Raw genomic sequence first — 21,795 nt, 5'->3', positions numbered from 1 at the left:
AACTGAGGAAAAATAGAAATGCGATAGATTTTGAACAAGTGAAAGGGAGAGGGATGAGGAAAAACAAAACGGAAAGTCTGTGATAGGGTGAGGACAGGAGAAATGAAATGACAAAAGGTTTTATGGTACAAAAGCGAAAGGGATTGGTAATGGGTAAAGAAACAAAATATGTGTGCAGGTGAGGAATGAATGGCTGGATAGCAGCTGTTCACATACAAAGTGAACGAATCAAGGTACCAGAAAAAAACTGAACCAGTTTAAAAAAAGTGAAACAAAATGGAGGCAGAGGTTTTGATCTAACATTGTTGGGCCCAATGTTGACTCCAGAAGGCTGTAGAGTGCCGAGTTGAAAGACGAGGTGCCATTCCTCGAGCTTGCATTGCGTTTCATTGGAATACTGCAGCAGGCCAAGGACAGGAAGGTCAGAGTGGAAGCAAGATGGAGAATTGAAATCACAAGCGATAGGAAGCTCAGGGTAATGCTTGCAGGCTGAATGGAGGTGTTCCACAAAGTGGTAGCCCAGTCTGCATTTGATGAACTCAATGTAGAGGAGACTACGTTGTGAGCAGAGAATACAGTATACTAAATTGAAGGAAGTGCAAGTAAATTGCTGTTTCACTTGGAAGCAGTATCTGGGGCTTTGGAAGGTGAAAAGAGAGGATGTAAAAGGGCAGGTGTTGGATCTCCTGTGTTTGCATGGAAAGATGCTGTAGGAAAGGGAGGGGGCATTGGGGGTAACTGAGGAGTAGACCATGGTGTTGCAAAGGGGTCAGTCCCTTTGGAATACTGAAAGGGGAGGGCAGGGAAGATGTGTTTGATGGTGGCATCACACTGGAGGTGGTAGAAATGGCAGAGGATGATTCCCTTGGACATCCATGGTGAAAAGAAAACAATTTAAACCATAGAAAAGTTACAGCACAGAAAGAGGCCATTCAGCCCATCATGTATATGACAGAGATTAGGGCCAGGAAACTGGAAACTTTTATCTTTTCAAGGGATGAGCATTGCTGGCAGGGCCAACATTTGTTGCCCGTCCATAATTGCCCTTGAGGTGGTGGTGAGCTGCCTTCTTGAACCGCTGCTGTCCATGTGGTGTAGGTACACCCACAGTGCTGTTAGGGAGGGAGTTCCAGGATTTTGACCCAGAGACAATGATGTAATTGAAGTGAAGAAACAGGCTGAAACCAGGGCAGTACTGTCTATTCAATTTTGGAAAACAGGTAGAAACCAGCTGTTGGGCTTTGGAGACTATGAGATTGGCAGCTGTAGAGGGAAGGTCACCAGAGGAGATGAGGTCAGTGACAGTCCTGGATATAATGGCTTGCTATTCAATATTGGGGTCATGGTCCAGGGGGTGGTAGGAGTGTTAGAGAGTTGGCATGTGGCCTTTGCTAGGTAGAGGTCGGAACAGCAGACAACAAAAGCGCCACCTTGTCAGGTGGTTTGATGACGATGTTAGGGTTGGACCTGAGAGAATGGAGTGCTACCAGTTCAGAGGGAGATAGGTCAGAGTGAATGAGGAGAGTTGAGAAATTGAGATGGCTGATGTCACACTGTCAGTTCATAATGAAAAAGTCTAGCGAGGGTAAAGACCAGAGGGGCCCAAATGGAGGGAGACAGGTAAAAGGCAGCTGTGTGGGAGGAGGTCACCTGATCAAAGAAGTGGGCACAGAGGCTGAGGGTATGGAAGAAGAACTCAGCGTTGTGTTGAGCTCAAAATTCATTGAGGTAGGGATGTAAGGGGTTGAAGCTGAGGCCTTTGCTGAGTGTTCAGTGTCAGAGAGGGGAAGGTCAGTGGGTATTATAAATACATGGCAAGGGGTGAGATTCAAATAGATGGGGTTGGAGGGAAGGGGAGAAAGGATCAGGAGGAGTGTCGGTGCCTATGAGTTGTTGAAGCTTACAATCCTTCACACCTGAAAAGGAGATATAAAAGTATTTTTGTTAAAGCACTGAATGAGATAATGAATGAAATGAAACTGTGGACCAAGACAGCTGTGAGGTAGAGTGAGTTGGTGCTGCTTAAGAGAGAGGTTGACAGTGTGCATATGGCAGCACATGGCATTGAAATTGGAACTTAGGATGTGGTGTGAACAGTGGTTCAAGGAACCCTGAATGTCTCGGAGATTTCTGTGGTCATGGGTGCATCTGAAACAATAAAGAGTGGAATTTCAATTGGAATCCATGTAGAGTAAATTGGAGCTGCAGACAGTTGCTAAGGAAGAAGATGTGGCTGTGGAAGCAGGAACAATGCAGAAGCAGTTGTTTTTTAAAAAATGCAGTGCAGATTTCCCTATGAAGCCCATAATGATACAATCCTGCAAGTTTCATCAATTGAAAGCTGGTTAAGAGTAATTCAAACAAAATAAAGCTATGGTATTGGCTCACTATGTGACTGGTTCAGTTTGTAAAATAGTTCAATAGTAAGAAACTAAAAGGAACATTACTTACAAGTTTTTCTTCCCAAAGTGTCAGCTTAGTTCCAGGGTTTTGATCCTATTATTTTGCCCACTCAAGTTACGTGAAGGAATATCTACTGTAAATATGTCATTTACGCGCTTGTTCACCTTTTCTAAAAATGACTTTTTAGACTTAAAGGAAATGCAGTAAAGCAAAACCTCCTCATAATGCTTTACTGAGGAGGCCTTGAGGTGCAGTGGGTAGCATCCCTGCCTAGGTTGAGTAGCAACCAACAAATTTTTCCAACACACAATGACAGATGGCAAGAATGGAAGAGATTCCTAGTCAGCCATATGATGAAAAGAAAGTTGGAGCCTCTAGTGTCGGTATCCAGAGTTCCAGACTACAACATGCAGGTAAGAGTGAATTGCAATGTACCACCACCAGACCTTTACCACTTTTGAAGATAGGACTAAGATCCTTTGGATCCATAAATCCAGCAGTTGTTGGTTCTGAGTACACATTAAGGAAACCATACTTACTTGTAGATCTCAAGGCGAGGATATACTCTCAAATGTGTGGGGACTTGGGATTCACTCATGAGAGTGGTCTTAAGTTACAGGACCAAATATAATCTCATGGAAAGTTAAAAAAGTTCAAATATAACAGAGACTGATTTACATATTAACGATGTTGCTATGAGTCACACTGTGGCTAGAAAACAAAAGTAAATCAACATTGAATCTGCTGACCACATTGTGTATAGGTAGGGGCTTCATCATTCTGATCTGGATCAGCTGGCAAACTATCCATCGGCAGGAAACCTGTTGTAATAATTCCAAGTACAGTGGGGGCATATAGAAATACAAAATGTCACTGCAGAGTCCCTCAACATAGTTTCAGGGAGTTTGGGTGAGTAGGATTGAACAGGACCAGTAGAAATAGCTCATAAGCTACTTGTACAAGAGCTATCCGACAAAGAACATAGAAATTCCACCCACAAATAATTTTATCCTAAGAACATCTTCCTGATTCAGCAGGGGCACTCAATGTATCACATCCAGTCAAATCCACAATCAAAGCAGCCAAAACATAAAACAGCCTTTGTGTATTGGCTGCTTAACGGGATGATGCAGGGGTCGGAGGGGGCAGTGAAATAATTTTGCATTAACCAAAGAGTAGAGCAAGATCTCTGGTAGGGGCATTCTTCTCGTTGAACAGTAGTCATACACAAGTCAGCCACAGTGCAAACTGCAGAGTCCTTGCAAAGTGTTCAGCAATGTCTTATGGCAGACCATAGTTACATGGGACAATTTGTCCAAGTAATACTTAGTGACCCCACTTTCCTTCCTCCATGTAAGCAGCTATTGTGGTCTTCAGCTGGCACACTCTCCCTGAACACAACTCAGTTTGGGGTCTGCGCAGAATGGGGCTCAAAAGCTGCATTTGCCCCATTCGGGAACATTTAGCATTAATGTGCCATCTACTCTTCACCCATATTCATAAGCAATACCAGAGGCAATACAATTTTCATAATATTAGGGCGTTATTTTGTTTGTAAGTGTGGAATAGAAATGGATTAGCACATCACATCAAGGCGTAATCACTTCAACCAAGATGATTTCTTCTCTCTGCTTTGATCTTTCACTCAGCTTCATATTCTGCATCACCCGCCTATTGATAGTTTGGTCCTAATTGGTAGACTGGCTCCAAGTTTGGTGCATGTATAAAGTAACCACAGTAAGAGATGTGCTTCTGCAGCTAAAACAAACTTGCTTGTGGTATACACGTAGTGGGCAATGCAGCAACAGATTTACTGGGCACCCATTATATCCAAACCAGGTGCAAGGTTAAGAGAAAGTTTTATTCAGCATCCATCGACAACTGCTGCTCTGCAGACACTTATTGGAACTGTGTGCTAACTCCAATTTACCATTCAGAACTGAACCCACCAGCTTTCAGAGCTATAATAAGCTTCCTTCTTAAAATTCATTAATGGGATGTGGGTGTCACTGGCTAGGCCAGCATTTATTGACAATCCCTAATTGCCCTTAAGAAAGTGATGGCAAGCTGCCTTCTTGAACCACTGCAGTCCATGTGGTGTAGGTACACCCACAGTACTGCTAGGGAGGGAGTTCCATGACTTTGACCCAGTGACAGAGAAGGAACAGTGATATATTTCCAAGTCAGGATGGTGGTTCCAGGTGGTGGCGTTCCCATACCTCTACTGCCCTGATCTTTCTAGATGGTAGTGGTCATGAGCTTGGAAGGTGCTGTCTAAGGAGCGTTGGTGAGTTCCTGCAATGCATCTTGTGGATGGTACACACTGCTGCTGTGAGTGTGAAAGGGGTGCCAATGAAGTGGGCTGCATTGTCCTGGATGGTGTTAAGCTAAAGTGTTGGTGGAGCAAATGGATCACACTCCTGACTTTTTGCCTTGTAGATGGCAGACAGGCTTTGGGGAGTCAGGCTTTTTTTAATACTAGGAAACAGCAGGGCAATGACAGACTGAAGAATTCCACACAATGCATTATAAAATGACATCTGCTCTATGAACTTACTGGAGAAAATTTTAGACAACCTTCTACTGTGCACAAGTAGGTGCAGGAAGAAAACTATATAGTGATGAGTCCAAGTTTAATGGAGCCCTTTGACTTGCTTTTTGATGTTGTCACTTGCTATCAGCATTTTCTTGCTGGAACAAAGAACAAATGGTAACAAATGCCAGCTGTGAACATCCCCCACCCTTTGCTGTGAATGGAAGTCATGTGGCAGATGGAAAAGCTGCTTTTATTCTGCACTCCTTACAAAATGTTCGGCTCACAAGCAATGCGTAGAACAGGCACCCAGTCAGAAGCTCCATGTGACATTCATTTCCTGTACTTCGCCAGTTCAACCCACCTGATTTAACAACCCCCTATTACTGCAAAAAAAAAAAGCAGCAGACAATTTTCCACAGTATATTTATTATGGTGTTACCTCATCAAAAGTGAACACTTGTTTCATAAGTCTTCTGTCTTCATTTTTTAAAATAATGCACACATTTACATAACTCTTAGGCTTGAAGGAATGGTCCATCAACTTAGGGCCAGTCTTCTCTGCTCCAAAATTTCAGTGCTCCTCTGCATCTTCCCAGCCAGTGGGCAGAGGATTAGTATGGGGATTGTGGAACAAACTGTGCTTCCCATCACCCCAAGGGAATGGCTGTGGATGGAATAGTAAAAGTGTATATCAGTTAGACTGTTCCAGAAGGAATTCAAACCAACTTTGCAATTTTAAATGCCCGGGGACTCATTATAATGGCTCCCCCTCCCCCAGCTTCAAATCAACCATCATTTCACCTATACGAAACAGTATATGACAATAGACAAGACTATTATATACAAGACATTTGAAGAATGTTGTGCAGCACCAACAAAGCAACTTGTAGAACTGCTTAAAATGAGACCAGAAGAGTCAGGTGTCCTCAAACGCCACCAACCCCAGACTGACTAGCCAGATAACCCAGGCAACTCTGAAGCCAGCCCCTAGGAGCAGACCAGGATCTTCCCCACTGCCACATGCTCCTTCTGCAGGCACAGAAGAGGAAACTTACATGGAGCGTCACAATACAACACTTCATCCCACTTTGGCACAGCCCGTGAATCCAGTACACTTCGTCTGAGTGGAGGATGTGGTGACTTAAGTCAAGTTTTCTTCATTTATGCATGAAATAATGATATTAAGAAGCAATCTCTCTGTGGGTAGTGGCTGACAGCTATTTAACTGAATGCACTCCACAGTTTGGATAAGTTGGATTTTGACATTTTGACCCCAAACAAGTTGAATGATTCCTCCTCCTTTTTCTTCTCTCACCCCAACTCTCTACCTATCTCACCCAGAACAGCAAGAGAAATTCAACTTTCCAGTCAGGAGTCAAGATCAACTGTTTGAGTTACCAGGCCTCAGTTCCCTTGTCAATTTCTCAATAATTAGTAATAAGTTATGATTCGCCAAAAGGGAACCAACCAGCTGAGGGAGAATGGATTACAATCCAGTCAAGAAAGGTTAGACAAAATAAGTGCAGGACTCAGGTTTGTCACTTATTGATTGAAGACCATTCAGTAATGAATACATGGAACTCATGGCAATTGTGATTATCAATTGCCATTCACCCATATAATATTGCACACAGAATCAGATACACCAACTGGATCAAAGGAATGGCTCAGATTAGATCTTTTACCTTTCGCCAGGATACAAGTGTTTAGGTTTCCGTTACAGACCAAGGCCCAGAACAACCAAAGATCCACAATGAGATCTGCCATTGTAACTAATTAGTACCATAGATGTGACAAGATAACCTGCACTCAGCATAGTGTTTGTATTTTCCCTGTACTAGGTTGCATTTCACATATACAGGATTTTCTTCAATGTTCTCATGTATGATAGAATTTGATTTAGTCAAAGTAATGCTGACGATTTTGATACTTTATTGAATACTTGCTGTACATACATAACCCGTTATTTTATAAACTGCACAAGATTCCCTTGTTATTAACAATCCTTCAAATCTAATAACATACTCACTTTGTTCCTGATGCGGAGATGATCATAAGGAACAAACTCTGGCCTCTCGTGGCTGTGCTGCTGCGCCTTCAGGTAGCAGTTCAACATACAGACACTTACACCAGGAATAGCAACAACAAAGCTCAGGATCTTCCACATACGTGCTGGGGGGGAAAAGTGAAAACATGCTACAACCAAATGTACTTGCATACAATATAGTTAGCCCATTACACATTCAGGTTGTGTTATTACAAAGCAAATTTTATTTTGCAATGTTAATCCAAAAGCAGAGTCAAACTGATAAGACACAAATACTACAATCTCTCACTGCTCCTGTTTGACAATGTATGCAGTAAAGTGTCAAACAACGGCTTTTTATATCTCTTGAGATTTTAATTTAAATGTTTATAGAGTGGGGATACCTGCCATATTATAAACATTTAAATTTTTACCGCTAGAAGAGCAACTTTGCAGAGCTCACCTGGGCAGAAGGACTAGATTCCAACCCAGCAGTGCAACTGGGATACTACCCGTCTGGAATTCATATTGCAGCTACTGGGAGCAGTAGTTGGTGATAAAGACAACATTAAATTAATATCTCTTAATTGCTGGTTGATTCTGTTGTTAAAGATACACAGGTGATGGGCATTGTTTGAGGATTGAGCACACAGAGTCCAACTCCTTGTGGGCCTGGCCAAACTGGCCATTAACAGGCCCAGACAGTGGGCAGTTGAGGGGGTTGTCTGGCCCAACTGTCTGCCCCTCTCCTGCAGCTATGTTCGCGAACAGATGACCCTGGAGAGGAAGCACAGTGTCCGCTGGCACGCATGTGACCTTCTGAGACTGGTGGGCACCCCAGGCATTGTGGTGCACTGACCCCAAAACAACATTTTGAATTAGTTTTGATTTTGTCTTTGTTACAGTGGCTCTTTAAGGGTCTATCCCTTAATTTGACACTTAAGTGCAGTGCTCAAGAGAGTATAAAGAGTCCACTGCCCCTTTAAGGGACCATTAATTTATTTTGAAGTTTTAAATAGAGTGTAAAGAATCTGCTTAACAGGTCCAGGCAGTGGGCTATGGAGGGGGGCGTTAGACCCAACTGTCTGCCCCTGTTCCGCAGCTACATTCGTGCCTGTCTCTCCCTGGAGAGGGAGCTTCGGCATCCACCAGTACACTTGAGGCCTTCCACAACCAGTGGGTGCCACTTGGGCTGGAGAGCATCATAAGCCCTAGGAACATTATTTAAATTTAGTTTGATAAGTTTCCTTTGTCACAATGCGACTTTAAAGGAGCTGTTAATTAGCTTTTGTTAATTTTATCAATAAAGAGCATATAAAGAGTCTGCTGAAACACTAGGTTAATAGGTAGAAGGCAAAGATTTATAATGCTGCATCCTGTGAATAAACCTAAGGAAAAGATCTGTGTCCTGTTTCATACTTCACCACCTGGCTTGGATCCATTTAACAACTCCAAGTGTTAAAGAGGTCTGAACAATTAAAACTTTAAAGATGAAGATCACATTTGGGCTACTGAAAAAGGGACAGACAAAACAGGTGAGAATTTTTGGACTGACCAATACAAGGGAGGCTCATGGAATTTTCAAAAAGCAGCATATGCTATAATGGGAATTACAGTGTAGAAAGTGCAGCTTTGATTGGCAAGCAGCAGATAACCTTCAGGAGAGGGCAGATGAAAATTGCCAAATAAAACAAAGTCATCCTGCGTCAAGTCTCCTCATCTAGATCATTTTAGATCTATTACCATTGTAGCCACCCTCATCTCAAATCCAAAGAGAACTCTAGGGCATTACTGAGATAAAAACAAAAAGCTAAAAGCTACTGCGGATGCTGGAAATCCAAGACAAAAAAAGAACTACCCGGAAAAACTCAGCAGGTCTGGCAGCATCGGTGGAGAAGAAAACAGTTGACGTTTCGAGTCCTCACGACCCTTCGGCAGAACTGAAGTATAGTTAGGAGAGAGGTGAAATATAAGCTGGTCTAAGGTGGGGGGCAGGGGGAGAGAGAAGTTGAGGGTGGGGTCGTTGTAAGGATAAGCAAGCAGTGATAGGTGTCTTCAACACCTCTTTGATCCTTTTGTCTGTGACATCTTTTGATTATCTGCTCCTATCACTGCTTGCGTATCCCTACAACGACCCCACCCTCAACTTCTCTCTCCCCCCGCCCCCCACCTTAGACCAGCTTATATTTCACCTCTCTCCTAACTATACTTCAGTTCTGCCGAAGGGTCGTGAGGACTCGAACGTCAACTGTTTTCTTCTCCACCGATGCTGCCAGACCTGCTGAGTTTTTCTGGGTAGTTCTGTTTTTGTCTAGGGCATTACTCACAGCATTAGGATTTTAACCTTTGTAACAATGGGAGGCGAAGACAAATGAGGCCCACCCCAGCCACCGTTAAAAAATGTGAACTAGTATCATATTTCACCACAAAACTGCAATAAATTAATTAAAATGGTGCTTTAATTATTCTGACCATAATCTTGAGCGCACACTCACACAACCTTGTATCAAACCCTTCCTTTCCTTCCAGGATGCTTCATTCTAAGCGTTGATAATTTGATAAAATAGCCTAAAGCGTCGAAAACTACACCCCCCCCCAACCCCCCCACCCATGGAGGAAATTCGAATTTTCTTTTCGATTTGGGGTCAGATCTGCCATTTTAACCGCGGGAGGGCAGACAGCAGTCATATGTAAAATAACGGGAAGTAGCGCAGGGCTAGGCCCGGGGACACCGCGTATCCACCCCACGGGCCCGGAGTTACAGGGCGAACGAAGCCGGGAGCCTCCCCTCACCAACTCAGCTGGAGTCTGGGGGTTGAGCATCAGCGACTGAAGCCGGGGAATCATTCACCGCAGAGCCCCGGGGCCGGAGGGAGAGGCCGGAGCCAAGGTCACAGCGGCTTCTCCCTCCCCTCCCCTCCCCTTCCCTTCTCTTCTCGCTAGCTTGGGCCGTACAACCAGCCGGCCGTACCCTTCCCCGCTACAACCCCCTCCCCCCCCGGCCCATGTTTACCCCCTTGGTGTTCCTCGCCACCGGCCGCGGCCGACAGCTGCCGCGCGGAGCTGAAACTCCGGCGCAAAATACGAGCCCAAACCGCCGCCATCTTGTGTGAGCGAGTGCAGTGCGCAGGCGCGGGGCGGGCCGGTTACCCGTCAGCCAGGGGGGGGCCAAAGGTCACAGCGAAATCACATTAATTTTATTATCAGCCCTTGGGAAGGGTTTTATATCCGGCATCAGTGCATTTGGTGTGGTCCGTTTAGTTTTATTCTCGTTTCCGTTGTTTTAATATGTGCTGATGCAGTGGGTGGGGGCAGGCCGAAGGGGGCGGGGCCTGGATGAAGGGGCGGGACAGCCTGAAGGGGAGGGGCCAGAATGAAGGAGGCGGGGATTGGGGGGATGGGTACTGAAGGGGAGGGGTCAGGCTCCATGGGCAAGGCCAGGCACTGGGGGCAGGGAACCAAGATGAAGGGGGTGGGGCGTCCCAGGCCTCATGTCTGTCCCATCTCCTGCACTTAGAGTCTCTTCCCTTCCCCTGTCTCTCCTAACCACCCTTTATCCTCATCTTCTACCCCTTTAGCCTTCACGTTTTGCAACATTTCTGGCACATCCAACCTGATTCCACCATCACACACATCTTCCCTTGTCCTCCCTTTTCAGCATTTCCAAGGGACCATGCCCTCTGTGAGCCCCTGCTCCACTCCTCAATCACCCCCAACACAGGAGAAGAAACATCTGCCCTTTTATCTGCTGTTCTAACCACAGCCGGTGTTAATTGCTGCGCAAACCAAATCCCAGAGGGAAACTTGGTTTACGGGCCATAACCTTTTTTCGTGTTCTGATAACAAGAAGAAGACGTATCGATCTCAGCAGTAAGAGGTTCAGCAAATCTTTTGGGATTTTAAAAATTAAAAGTAAAAGTTTTAACAAGAATAAAAGAAAATTTAAGCACACAAGATTACAGTTACACAATTAAGATTAGTCTTACAAAACATTCCCCCAAAAACTCCCTACTTGTTCAAACCCAGAAATAAACATCTTCCAGGCAACACTTCCTTATAGATGTCTCCTATGAAATCCAGTAATATTACACAAGTCACACTACTGTACCTTCAATAAAGGTGTACCACATGACCTTCACACTCTTCCACCCTGTGGTAGAATCCACTTCAGAATAAAACCTCTTGCTGCCACCAAATACTTTTCTGGTTTGCATGGATGGGTGATTCAAACTGCATCCTCTCCCAGCCCAGAGCCCTGGCTATAGCTCAACAGCTCAAACCGCTCCAGCTATCTCCACCTATCTCTATATCTCCAGATCAACAGCAACTCTAAAATACCTTTTTCTTCCCCCATTCATCTCACTTCTATTGTTCTCACACCTCTTTGAAACTCAAAACCTTCCAAATATAAGATATTTCATGTTTCCATCTTGTGTTTGCTTTTGGGTCAATAAAATATAATATCCCAACTACTATTTACCTCGGAACTCCTGCAACGTGCAAACATGTTTCTTATCACCTCTGACTCCACTCTGACTCAGCTTATCTAAAAATGCAAATGTTAGATATAACATATTTACTTGTACTTCAAACTTAACACCCCTATCCTTTTCATGTTTCCAACCCCCAGACAACCTGACTCCTATCAAACTCAGCCCAGCTTAATTAAATCACACACAGACACCCAGCCTCCATTACAGAATAACACAATATTCCCCAAAGTTTAAAAAGAAATCCATTCTCACACCTCCTTTCCCACCATTGAGGGTCTCAAATACTTCCTTCAGGTGCAGCAGCAACTTATACTTTTTTCAATTTAGTCTACTATAGTTGCTGCTCACAATGTGGTCTCCTGAACATTGTGGATACCAAATGCAGATTGGGTTTGCTGAACACTTCCATTTACTCTGCAAGCATGCACCTGGGCATGCAGCCACTTATAATTTTAATTTTCCATCCCATTCCAACTCTATCCTTTCTGATCTCAGACTGCTACACTGTTCCAATGATGTTCACATGAAACTCAAGCAATACCACCTCATCTTTCAATTAGGCACTTTACTTCCAAACAAAAAATTGAGTTCTACAATTCTAGATCATAAACCACTGCCCCCATCTTTTTTGGACAGCTGTTTCCATTGTGATGAAACTCAAATACTTAACTTAATCTGAAGTCGGAGGTCAGGAACTCCAGCTCTGAATGAGCCTTGGGCCTCTTGTGCATGCGCTGGCCAGGGAATGGCCGCACGCATGTCCAGTTTGTTTATTTTACCTTCTTCAGGCTGGGAACCAGCCCTGTGCAATTGCGCAAGAGCAAGGAAGAACAAATGGCGTGAGAAGCAGGTCAGGTGACCTGAATCAGAGAGCCATTGACGAGGAAAGTTTCCCAGGGAGCAGGACATAGGAGGGGAACAGGGAGAGATCCCAGAAGAAATTCCCCACCAGGGACAAAGACAGGGATTAGAAAGAGGTCCCAGAAGTCAAGTTAAAAGAAAGGAGTAGAGCAATAGGCTTCAAGTTAAAGAAAGAGCTGCGAGGAGCAGGTTTGAAGTGAAGCAGGTTTAAGAGAAGCCCTGAAGATCCAAGAAGGCAGCCAAAGGTTGGTGAATCTTTACTGTGGGCCTTTTGGAGCAGTGGTGTTCTGCTTGGCATGGCCGAAGATCTGAAATTGTGTTTGGAAGGTGAAGCTTGAGTGTGCTCGGTGATCCAAGGGAAAGGAATCTCAAAAGATGAGATTGAAATCCTGGAGGTGAATCCTTGTTGTAGCCGTCTGAGTGGGAACAATGTTTGAAGAGAATTCCAAGGCGAGATCTTCAAATGTGGAGATTCATATCCCTTGTGAAAAAGACAAAGTTTCAGTGAGTTGGTTGACTCACACTGTGACAAACGTCTGTGTGGGTTGTTGAGAAATCCATGAAATCGCTTTGGTCGCATCTGTCATTTACTTTGGAGCATGGTGTGTCTGACCACAGTTCACCTATTAATTCACATGTACCTCAAACTTACCCTGAATATTAGAGTATAAGATAGATATGGTTATTTGTTTTATCTTTCTGAATTTGTATATGTCTAAAGATATTGCTGGGGTAAAAGGAATAATATGAGTTTGAATCATTTTCCTGTGTTTGTATCGCGATCTTTCCAACCTTTTTTCTGGTGTAATATAGTTCATTTTTTCTTGTTTAATAAATATTTTATACTTTGTATTAAAAGTTCATCAGCAGACTCCTGTGAATTTGTTCAGTAACTTTTGAAAAAAGTTTCAAAAAAAGTTAGTATCTATCAAGCCAGGTTTCACTCTGTGATCTGACTTGTCCAGTATTAAGATCAGCTGGGATTGTAACACCATTTACAGCTCTTCTAGACCCATCTTTTGTTCTTTTACTTGTCCCATCACCACTCTCTTTTGCTTTACACCATCATCCCTTTTGTCATTTAATCTCCCTTGCCTTCCATCCTATAACAGACCTTCCATTTTGTTCTTTCTTCCCATCGTCCTGCACTCCATCTTTCCCTGCCCCTGGACTTGCTTAAAGGCTTAAAAGCTTTTACAGCTCTAACTTCTTTCAATGTGACAACTCCATTTCTCTCTGTACAGATGCTGCCTCACCTGCTGAGTATTCCAGCATGTTCTGTTTTTTCAACATCAATTGCTTGCATTTATATAGTGCATTTCATGTAATGAATGTCCCTGAATGCGTTGCAGGAATGCTATCAAACAAATGTTGGCACCAAGCCACAGGAGGAGTTATGAGGACAGACGACCAAAGGCTGGTGCAACAGATAAGTTTTAAGGAGAGGTATAAAAAGATGATATAGAGACAGAGAAATTTAAGGTAGGATTTCCAGAGCTTATAGCCTAGACAGCTGATGGCACAGCTGATGGTGGAGCGATGAGAAGCAGGATGTGAAAGAGGCTGGAATTGGAGAAACACAGAGTTTTTGGAGGGTTCTGGGGCTGAAGTAGGTTTCTTAGGGTGGATGAGGCCATAAGAATTCGAATTTTAAAATTGAGGCATTGCTGGACCAGGAACCAAGGTGTGTCCTTGGTTTTTCCACATTTATCAAATAATTACTTATTACTAATACTTGGCTAAGAGTTTGAGACAGAGGACGTAGTGGTGGTAAGACTAATGGAAATTGTACAACTCAAATAAATTCAACTTTATTCAAGTTAATCAAAAATGAGTGTACGATTGGCAACGCTAATACGTAACACAATATAAAAAGAAAATGTAACATTCCCTGAGGCACAGCGATCAAATGTTTCAATACTAACCTTACCTGAAATTATGTCTTTGAACTATGTTATGACCGCTACAGAGTGTTGACTTGGATTGTGTTTATGGATATTTTATAGTTTTGATGATTACAGTTTTATTTGGGGAAAGAGTAAGGGTATGGAAGAGAGGGTAAATTGTATGTAGAAAAGAGGGCTTAAGGTTTGATTTTGCTTTTAAACATGCCTGGAGTCTTGCAGATACATCTTATTCTCATCTCCAGAATCAAGGATGGGGAAATAAAACTGAGAGATGTTTGGGAACAAAGCCTAGGCAGTAGAAGTTGTGAGAGATAATACGAAGTAAATCCTCCTTCTTCTGGAGTTATCTGCCTGAAGGCAGGTCCGACCCACAGTACCATGACCCCCACCACAGTTAGTGCAAGGAGGGAGGTCCCAAATCCACCTGAGCTGGAATGGGGAGTCAAAACCCATGCTATTGGCATCAATCTGATCAAGTCTGGCTTGCCAACCAACCCTCACCTAAGGAGTCTAGGTTGCTGTAGCAACATGCACTTTAACATGCATGTTGTAGCCATGGATAATGATGGTAGAGGCTCCAATTTATTTCTAACGTGCAGCTAACAAGGAATCTCTCCCATTGTTTACCACCTGCCATTGGCATATTTTGGATACTCAACCTTACTTAGCCATCAAGTCCCAGAGTTTTAAGGAGAGGTATAAAAAGATGATATAGAGACAGAGAAATTTAAGGTAGGATTTCCAGAGCTAATAGCCTAGACAGCTGATGGCACAGCTGATGATGGAGCGATGAGAAGCAGGATGTGAAAGAAGCTTCTGGCTCAGAGGCAGGGAACACTACCCACTGTGCCACAAAACCACTTCCAAACCATTACCTGTAGCAAAAGGCAACAAGGCCAACTTGAACATACCACTCATATGGCACACGCACAAACGACACAGATTTCATTCTCCACCCCTCCAACTCTGTCCACTCCCAGTGACCCAATAGGTTGCTGGAGCCAGAAGGGCTCCTCCAGATTCTGGTCATGCCCCTCCCTGTCCAGCCATTGTGGAGAAGTTCAGGAAGTCACCAAGTCCTTCCCTGTCCGACAAACCTACAGATCTTACTTCTTGCTGGGCTTGTCCACCTTTGGTGGGATAACACAGGTCTCATTACTAGCTACAGTATAGCCTCCTCCCTCTCCCATCAAATGCAGGTGAACAGACTGGTGGGGCATAATGTCAAATGGAATGAGTGATGTTCAGCTTCCCCCTGGGAGATATCAGGCAGTCAGAAAATGGGAAATATAGACAGAAAATGCTGGAAATACACAGCAGGTCTGGCAGCGTCTGTGGAGAAAGAAAAACAGAGATGGTGTTTCCGGTACGACCTTCATCAGAACTGGAAACGTTATCTCTGTTTCCCTCTTCACAGATGCTGCCAGACCTGCTGAGTGTTTTCACATCATTTTCTGTGTTTATTTCAGATTTCCAGCATCCGCAGCATTTGGCTTTTGTTTTAAGAAAACACTCTTGGAGATTTACTGAACACAAGCAACCCTCTCTTCAGCCAAAGAAGCTCACCCTCTGGGCGTGAAGGGCAATAACCCAGATTCACATGACCTGGGGCCTCTTGCCCTGCCCCCAGGCTTGACTAATCTCCATAAAACAAGAACCAACCAGCTGTCAGTTCCCTGACCTTCATGGGCTGGTCCAAGCACAAGCATATGAAGAAACCTCGATGTGTCAATGCCTTAACTGCCGTAGTATGAAATTAAAATGTACAAGGGGTCCACAGAGTCTATTTGTTAATTTATAAATAAAACATAACACAACAAACAGGTATAGCTGGAAACAAGTAGGAAAGATGAATTGAAAAGTAAATTACTGCAGATGCTGGAAACCTGCAATAAAAACAGAAAATTCTGGAAATACTCAGCAGCGGAGATGGTGGGGCAGTGATAATGTCACTAGACTAGTAGGTCTAGGCTAATGTTCTTGGGAGACATGGGTTCAGATCCCACCATGGCAACTGGTGGAATTTAAATCTTGTGAAAGAATGAAGAGGTGGTGGGAAAGAGTTGGGGAACATCTGTAGGGAGAGAAAGAGAGCTAAGTTTAGCCTTTCACCACAGTCGGAGAAAAATTGGAAATATCACAGATTTCGAGCGATGAAAAGAGGAGACAGTGGGAAGAAGAACGAAAGGGAAGGCTGAGGGTGGAAGACAGAAGAGATTAAATGACAAAATGGATTGTTGTACAGAACCAAAGGGAGTGGTGATGGGAGAAACAAAATATGTTTCTAGAGCAGCAGTTCCTGAGCTGTGGGTCACATCACCCCTACAGGAGTCACAGGAACAGTGGATGGGATCCTGAGCTCCCCTGAGACTGAGGCCCAGGTGGTTGCCAGGCCTCTCCTTGCCTGCCTGTCTCTCTGTCTGAAGCAGGGCAGAGGGAAGCAATTACCCTGGTGGGTGGGCAGGGAGGCTTCATAAACACCTGGTGTAGGCTGCAAACCCAGGATATGAAGACATCGGTCCAGTGAGGCAGCTGCATGGCTTCTCCTGGATTAACAGCCACCGTCTTTGTCAGGGGACAATGTGCAGCAGCAAGGTGCATGCAAGGTTAACCTGGGTCAGGTAAGCAGGAGGTGAGGGGCTTCACTGAGCTTTCTGTCACTGGAGACTATGGAGAGCTTGGCTGAAACTTATGTATGTACATGAGCCCAAAGAGAGAGAGAGAATGAGAAAAGTTAGAAAGAGAAAAAAAATAGGCAGGGAAAACCTTGAATTCCAAAGAGAAAAGGAAACTAGAAAATTTAAACTGGACAGAGAAAAGCTTAGATTATGCAAATAGTGAGTGGTGGGAAAACTTGAGGATGATTTGGAATTAACTCCTGGTTGTGGTTTGACAAGGAATATTCACTTAGTGTCTGAATTCAATGGCGAAGCCATTAAAATGTACTTTATATCATTTTACAAAGTTACCATGAAACTGCAGTGGCCTAAAGGAAATTGGACTATTCGACTGTACAGTGTATTCGTAGGGAAAGTTTCGGAGGTGCATTCATCTCTTTCAGATGCACAGTCTGGTGATTAGGATACAGTGAAATTCTGTTGTTCTCAATTGCATTGAATTAGTGACAGAGGCTTGCTGACAGAAATTTAGAAATTTAAGGAAGTAACAAAGCCAAACCTTTGTGGAATTTTCTGGAGAGAAGGAAATGGTGTTTGATAAGTGGTGTAGGTTGATGAAGGTTGAACAAGACTTTGAGAACCCTCAAGAGGTAGTTTTAATGGAAGAATTTAAAAATAGTGTCCCTTTGGGAATAAGGTCCCACCTGGAAGACCATAAAGTTTCTAAGATAAGGGATGCCACAGTAATTGCAGATGACTACAAATTGAGTAGTCTGAGTTAACTGGATCTGGGCCTTTTGAAACTCAACCAAGCATTCATAATAGCCCCAGCTGCAGCATCCCTTACCTTAGAAACTTTATTGTCTTCCAGGTGGGACCTTATTCCCAAAATGACGCTATTTTTAAGCATAAAAATCATTGGACACATAACTCTCTGTCCAAAGTGTGAGCAGAGAGTTTCCCAGCACATTTTTCTACAGCTTTGAATGCATTATGTCATTTTCTCCATTGGGAAAAGTACTGTAATACATGTCAACACTTACACAACGGTGGTTGATGTAATGGTTAATTTACCTTTGCAGGACAGTCACTGGACTAGTAATCCAGAGGCCCAGGCTAATGCTCTGGGGACATGGGTTCAAGTCCCACCACAGCAGCTGGTGAAACTTAAATTCAATTAATAAATCTGGGATTGAAAGCTAGTCTCATTAATGGTGACCACGAAACTATTATTGATTGTCATAAAAACCCATTTGGTTCACTAACGTCCTTTAGGGAAGGACATCTGCTGTCCTTACCTGATCTGACCCACATGTGACTCCAGACCCACAGCAATGTGGCTGACTCTCAACTGGCCTCTGAATTGGCCACTGAGTTCAAAGCCAATCAGGGATGGGCAACAAATGCTGGCCTTGCCAGTGATGCCCACATCCCACGAAAGAGCAAAAGGAAAAAAGAGCCCTATGATTAATCACTGCTTTAAAAACACATTCACATTAGATTACAGCATCTAATAGTGACATCGGAAGGTGTCAAAATACTTAACACTTATCTGTAAGAATGTTCCAGACTCCTCAACAGACTTCCCCCATTGGACACGAACTTTCAAACATGGCAAGCTTTATGAGGCGGGGGGGTTCCAAAACCCACACCAGTACACAAAAATAGCCTGGGGAAAGAAAGTTAAATTTCCTGAGGTCTCACAATGGCGACCTGACCTCAGAAGAGGTGTGTACGGGGTTCTCACTCAAGGTCTTCACTACTGTAAAGAAGGCCACACAAAAATAGCGCGGGATTGGGACAACACTGCAAATTGGAATTTACAGTCAAAAATCCTAAAATTTTTAGTTTCCTGATCCTATTCCCACCTCCATTGCAAGAGGAAAATCTGGCCCATGCAGTCTAATAGTGAAAATAAATCTGGCTATAGTGAGGAAGATAGCCAGGGTGAAGAAACATGCACTCCTCAAAGTAGTAAGAGAGAAAGTACAGAAGATAAGCTTGATTCAAGGGGATAGATATGTTGTCTTTGTCATTCGACTGTTGTCTTCTGTTGTCACCTTCCAAACCTAGACCTCTACCACTTTGAAGGACAAGGGCAACAGATGTGTGGGAACACCACCACCTGAAAGTTCCCCTCCAAGCCACACACCATCTTGACTTGGAAATATATTGCCATTCCTTCACTGTCACTCTGTACCTACACCACATGGACTGCAGCAGTTTAAGAGGGCAGCTCACCATCACTTTCTCATCACCTTGCTTGCTAAGCTAGCATTTATTGCCCATTCCTAACTGCTCTTGACACCGTTGTGGTGGCCTAGTGCTAAAAGGGTTAATGGAGAAGTTAGAAGTTGAATTATATGCCTAGGCCTAAGAGAAAAATACTGCAACCTTGAGAAACAATACCATCTTGTCTGACCACAGTTGTAGGATGAGCCCTGAGACATTCCATTTTGTTCTTTCCCAGGCCGAATGTAATCGGGATCGTGACAAGCATTTACGTAAGTGCAACATCTGTTGTACTGGGAACGAATATTTACTATTATATGGATTGGTCAGTTAACTTATGCAAATAAGTGGATAGGTTTGTGCAAAATTTACTGATTGGCTGTAAAAATGCTTTTAACAGGTCTGTGTGTATTCTGCTACGAGACGGTACAATAGCTCTCGTTGTATTGTTCTCCCTTGTGCACAAGTAATAAACGGGGTTTTTACGTATTAATGATGCCTTGGTGTGATTAATCTCCGACAGTTTCTTGGGGGTTCCACCGAGATGACTAACCCCTAGGGTTGGGTCACGGAGCGCCAGTGTTAGGACCTTGTGGTTCAAGGACTCCTCAGTCCGCGGCAGCCTGATTTGGGCTTCTGGGGTTCGTTGACCCGCGATCTGCCTTCGCCTGCCTGTGGCTGACTCTTAGGGTAAGTCATCTATTTAAGTGTTTAGGAGATTAGTTGTTGTGGTCCGGGACCACTTTGGCCAGAGTGTACTCGGGTTTGGAGCCCTGGAATTTAGATTTAGTTTAAAGGTGTAGTCAGGGTTGGAGCCCCTGGAGTTTAGGTTTAGTTTTGGTATATACTCGGGGTTGGAGCCCCTGGAGTTTAGGTTTAGTTTTGGTATATACTCAGGGTTGGAGCCCCTGGAGTTTAGGTTTAGTTTTGGTATATACTCGGGGTTGGAGCCCCTGGAGTTTAGGTTTAGTTTTGGTATATACTCGGGGTTGGAGCCCCTGGAGTTTAGGTTTAGTTTTGGTATATACTCGGGGTTGGAGCCCCTGGAGTTTAGGTTTAGTTTTGGTATATACTCGGGGTTGGAGCCCCTGGAGTTTAGGTTTAGTGTGTACTCAGGGTTGGAGCCCTGGAGTTTAGGTTTAGTTTTGGTATATACTCAGGGTTGGAGCCCCTGGAGTTTAGGTTTAGTTTAAAGGTGTACTCAGGGTTGGAGCCCCTGGAGTTTAGGTTTAGTTTTGGTATATACTCGGGGTTGGAGCCCTGGAGTTTAGGTTTAGTTTTGGTATATACTCGGGGTTGGAGCCCCTGAAGTTTAGGTTTAGTTTTGGTATATACTCAGGGTTGGAGCCCCTGGAGTTTAGGTTTAGTTTTGGTATATACTCAGGGTTGGAGCCCCTGGAGTTTAGGTTTAGTTTTGGTATATACTCGGGGTTGGAGCCCCTGGAGTTTAGGTTTAGTTTAAAGGTGTACTCAGGGTTGGAGCCCTGGAGTTTAGGTTTAGTTTTGGTATATACTCGGGTTTGGAGCCCCTGGAGTTTAGATTTAGTTTAAAGGTGTACTCAGGGTTGGAGCCCTGGAGTTTAGGTTTAGTTTTGGTATATACTTGGGGTTGGAGCCCCTGGAGTTTAGGTTTAGTTTTGGTATATACTTGGGGTTGGAGCCCCTGGAGTTTAGGTTTAGTTTTGGTATATACTCGGGGTTGGAGCCCTGGAGTCTAGGTTTAGTTTTGGTATATACTCGGGGTTGGAGCCCCTGGAGTTTAGGTTTAGTTTTGGTATATACTCGGGGTTGGAGCCCCTGGAGTTTAGGTTTAGTGTGTACTCGGGGTTGGAGCCCCTGGAGTTCGTACTGAGTGTGTGGGTGCGTGTTTGCGGTTTGGGGCCCGGGACCCCGTAAGTGTGTGAGTGGACTGATTGGTGAAAAGTACCTTAGTAGTTAATTGGGGGTCGAGGACCTGCCAAGGACTGGCATTTTGTTTTTTTACTAGATAAAAAAAAAATGGGTAACATGGCATCAAAGAAACCCCAGGTTCCCCCTTCAGGGGAATCGCAAATGCTTATATGTATGTCCATTATGGACCTGAAAGTGTCCAATATGTTTCTGAATGGTTTAAGTGGACCCAAGGTAAGGGAGAGAGCTTCCCACCAGATGGAACTTTTAATCGGGATACAACTGAGCACTTAGCATATGTTTTAAAGGAGGTAGAGAAGTCAGATAAGAAGAAAGTGGGTTGGCCTGCGTATGTCCAGTGGAAGGATGAAGCGCAGAGACGGGCTGATGAGTCGAGGAAAAGGAGTCAGGAATGTGAGAAAAAGCGAAAGCAAATTGATCATAAAGAGAAATCCAGGATCCTGGTCGCGCAGCGAACGCACAGCCCCCAGTGCCTCTGTTGTCCGATGATGAGCTCAGCGATCGGGACTGGCCTGTCTACCGGTCCCCTCCTCCTTATGATGATCATGAACAGGTTCCACCCCCGGCTGCGGCTGCCCTGCCGGCTCTGCCGCCTCCTGGGGGCGAGCCAGAACCTGATAGTACTACCGGTGTACAAACCCGATCCCGCTCCCAACGGAGACGGAACTCGGATCTAGCCCTCCCAACTGACTCTTCGCTCTCCGGCGCCCCGATGCAGCTGCCAATGAGAGCATACCCTAATCCTGCAGGAGGCCAGATACAAGTCTACCGTCCATGGATGCCTTCCGAATTGCGAGCAATTGTTGAA

General features: G+C 44.2%; 1 protein-coding gene across 1 annotated transcript; it reads right to left on the bottom strand.

Annotated features, from left to right (window-relative positions):
* Positions 1-5,345: 5,345 nt before the first annotated feature.
* Positions 5,346-10,107, bottom strand: LOC144687614 (cytochrome c oxidase subunit 6A, mitochondrial-like). Its single transcript, XM_078553961.1, has 3 exons — positions 9,979-10,107; positions 6,969-7,111; positions 5,346-5,603 (listed from the first exon to the last, which is right to left on the bottom strand). The coding sequence occupies exons 1-3, from the start codon at positions 10,067-10,069 to the stop codon at positions 5,511-5,513; spliced, it is 327 nt and encodes a 108-aa protein (XP_078410087.1). The 5' UTR covers positions 10,070-10,107; the 3' UTR covers positions 5,346-5,510.
* Positions 10,108-21,795: the final 11,688 nt, after the last annotated feature.

This window comes from Cetorhinus maximus, chromosome 12 (assembly GCF_964194155.1).
Source record: "Cetorhinus maximus chromosome 12, sCetMax3.hap1.1, whole genome shotgun sequence".
Taxonomy (NCBI): Eukaryota; Metazoa; Chordata; class Chondrichthyes; order Lamniformes; family Cetorhinidae; genus Cetorhinus; species Cetorhinus maximus.
This window is presented reverse-complemented; position numbering and strand designations above follow the sequence as displayed.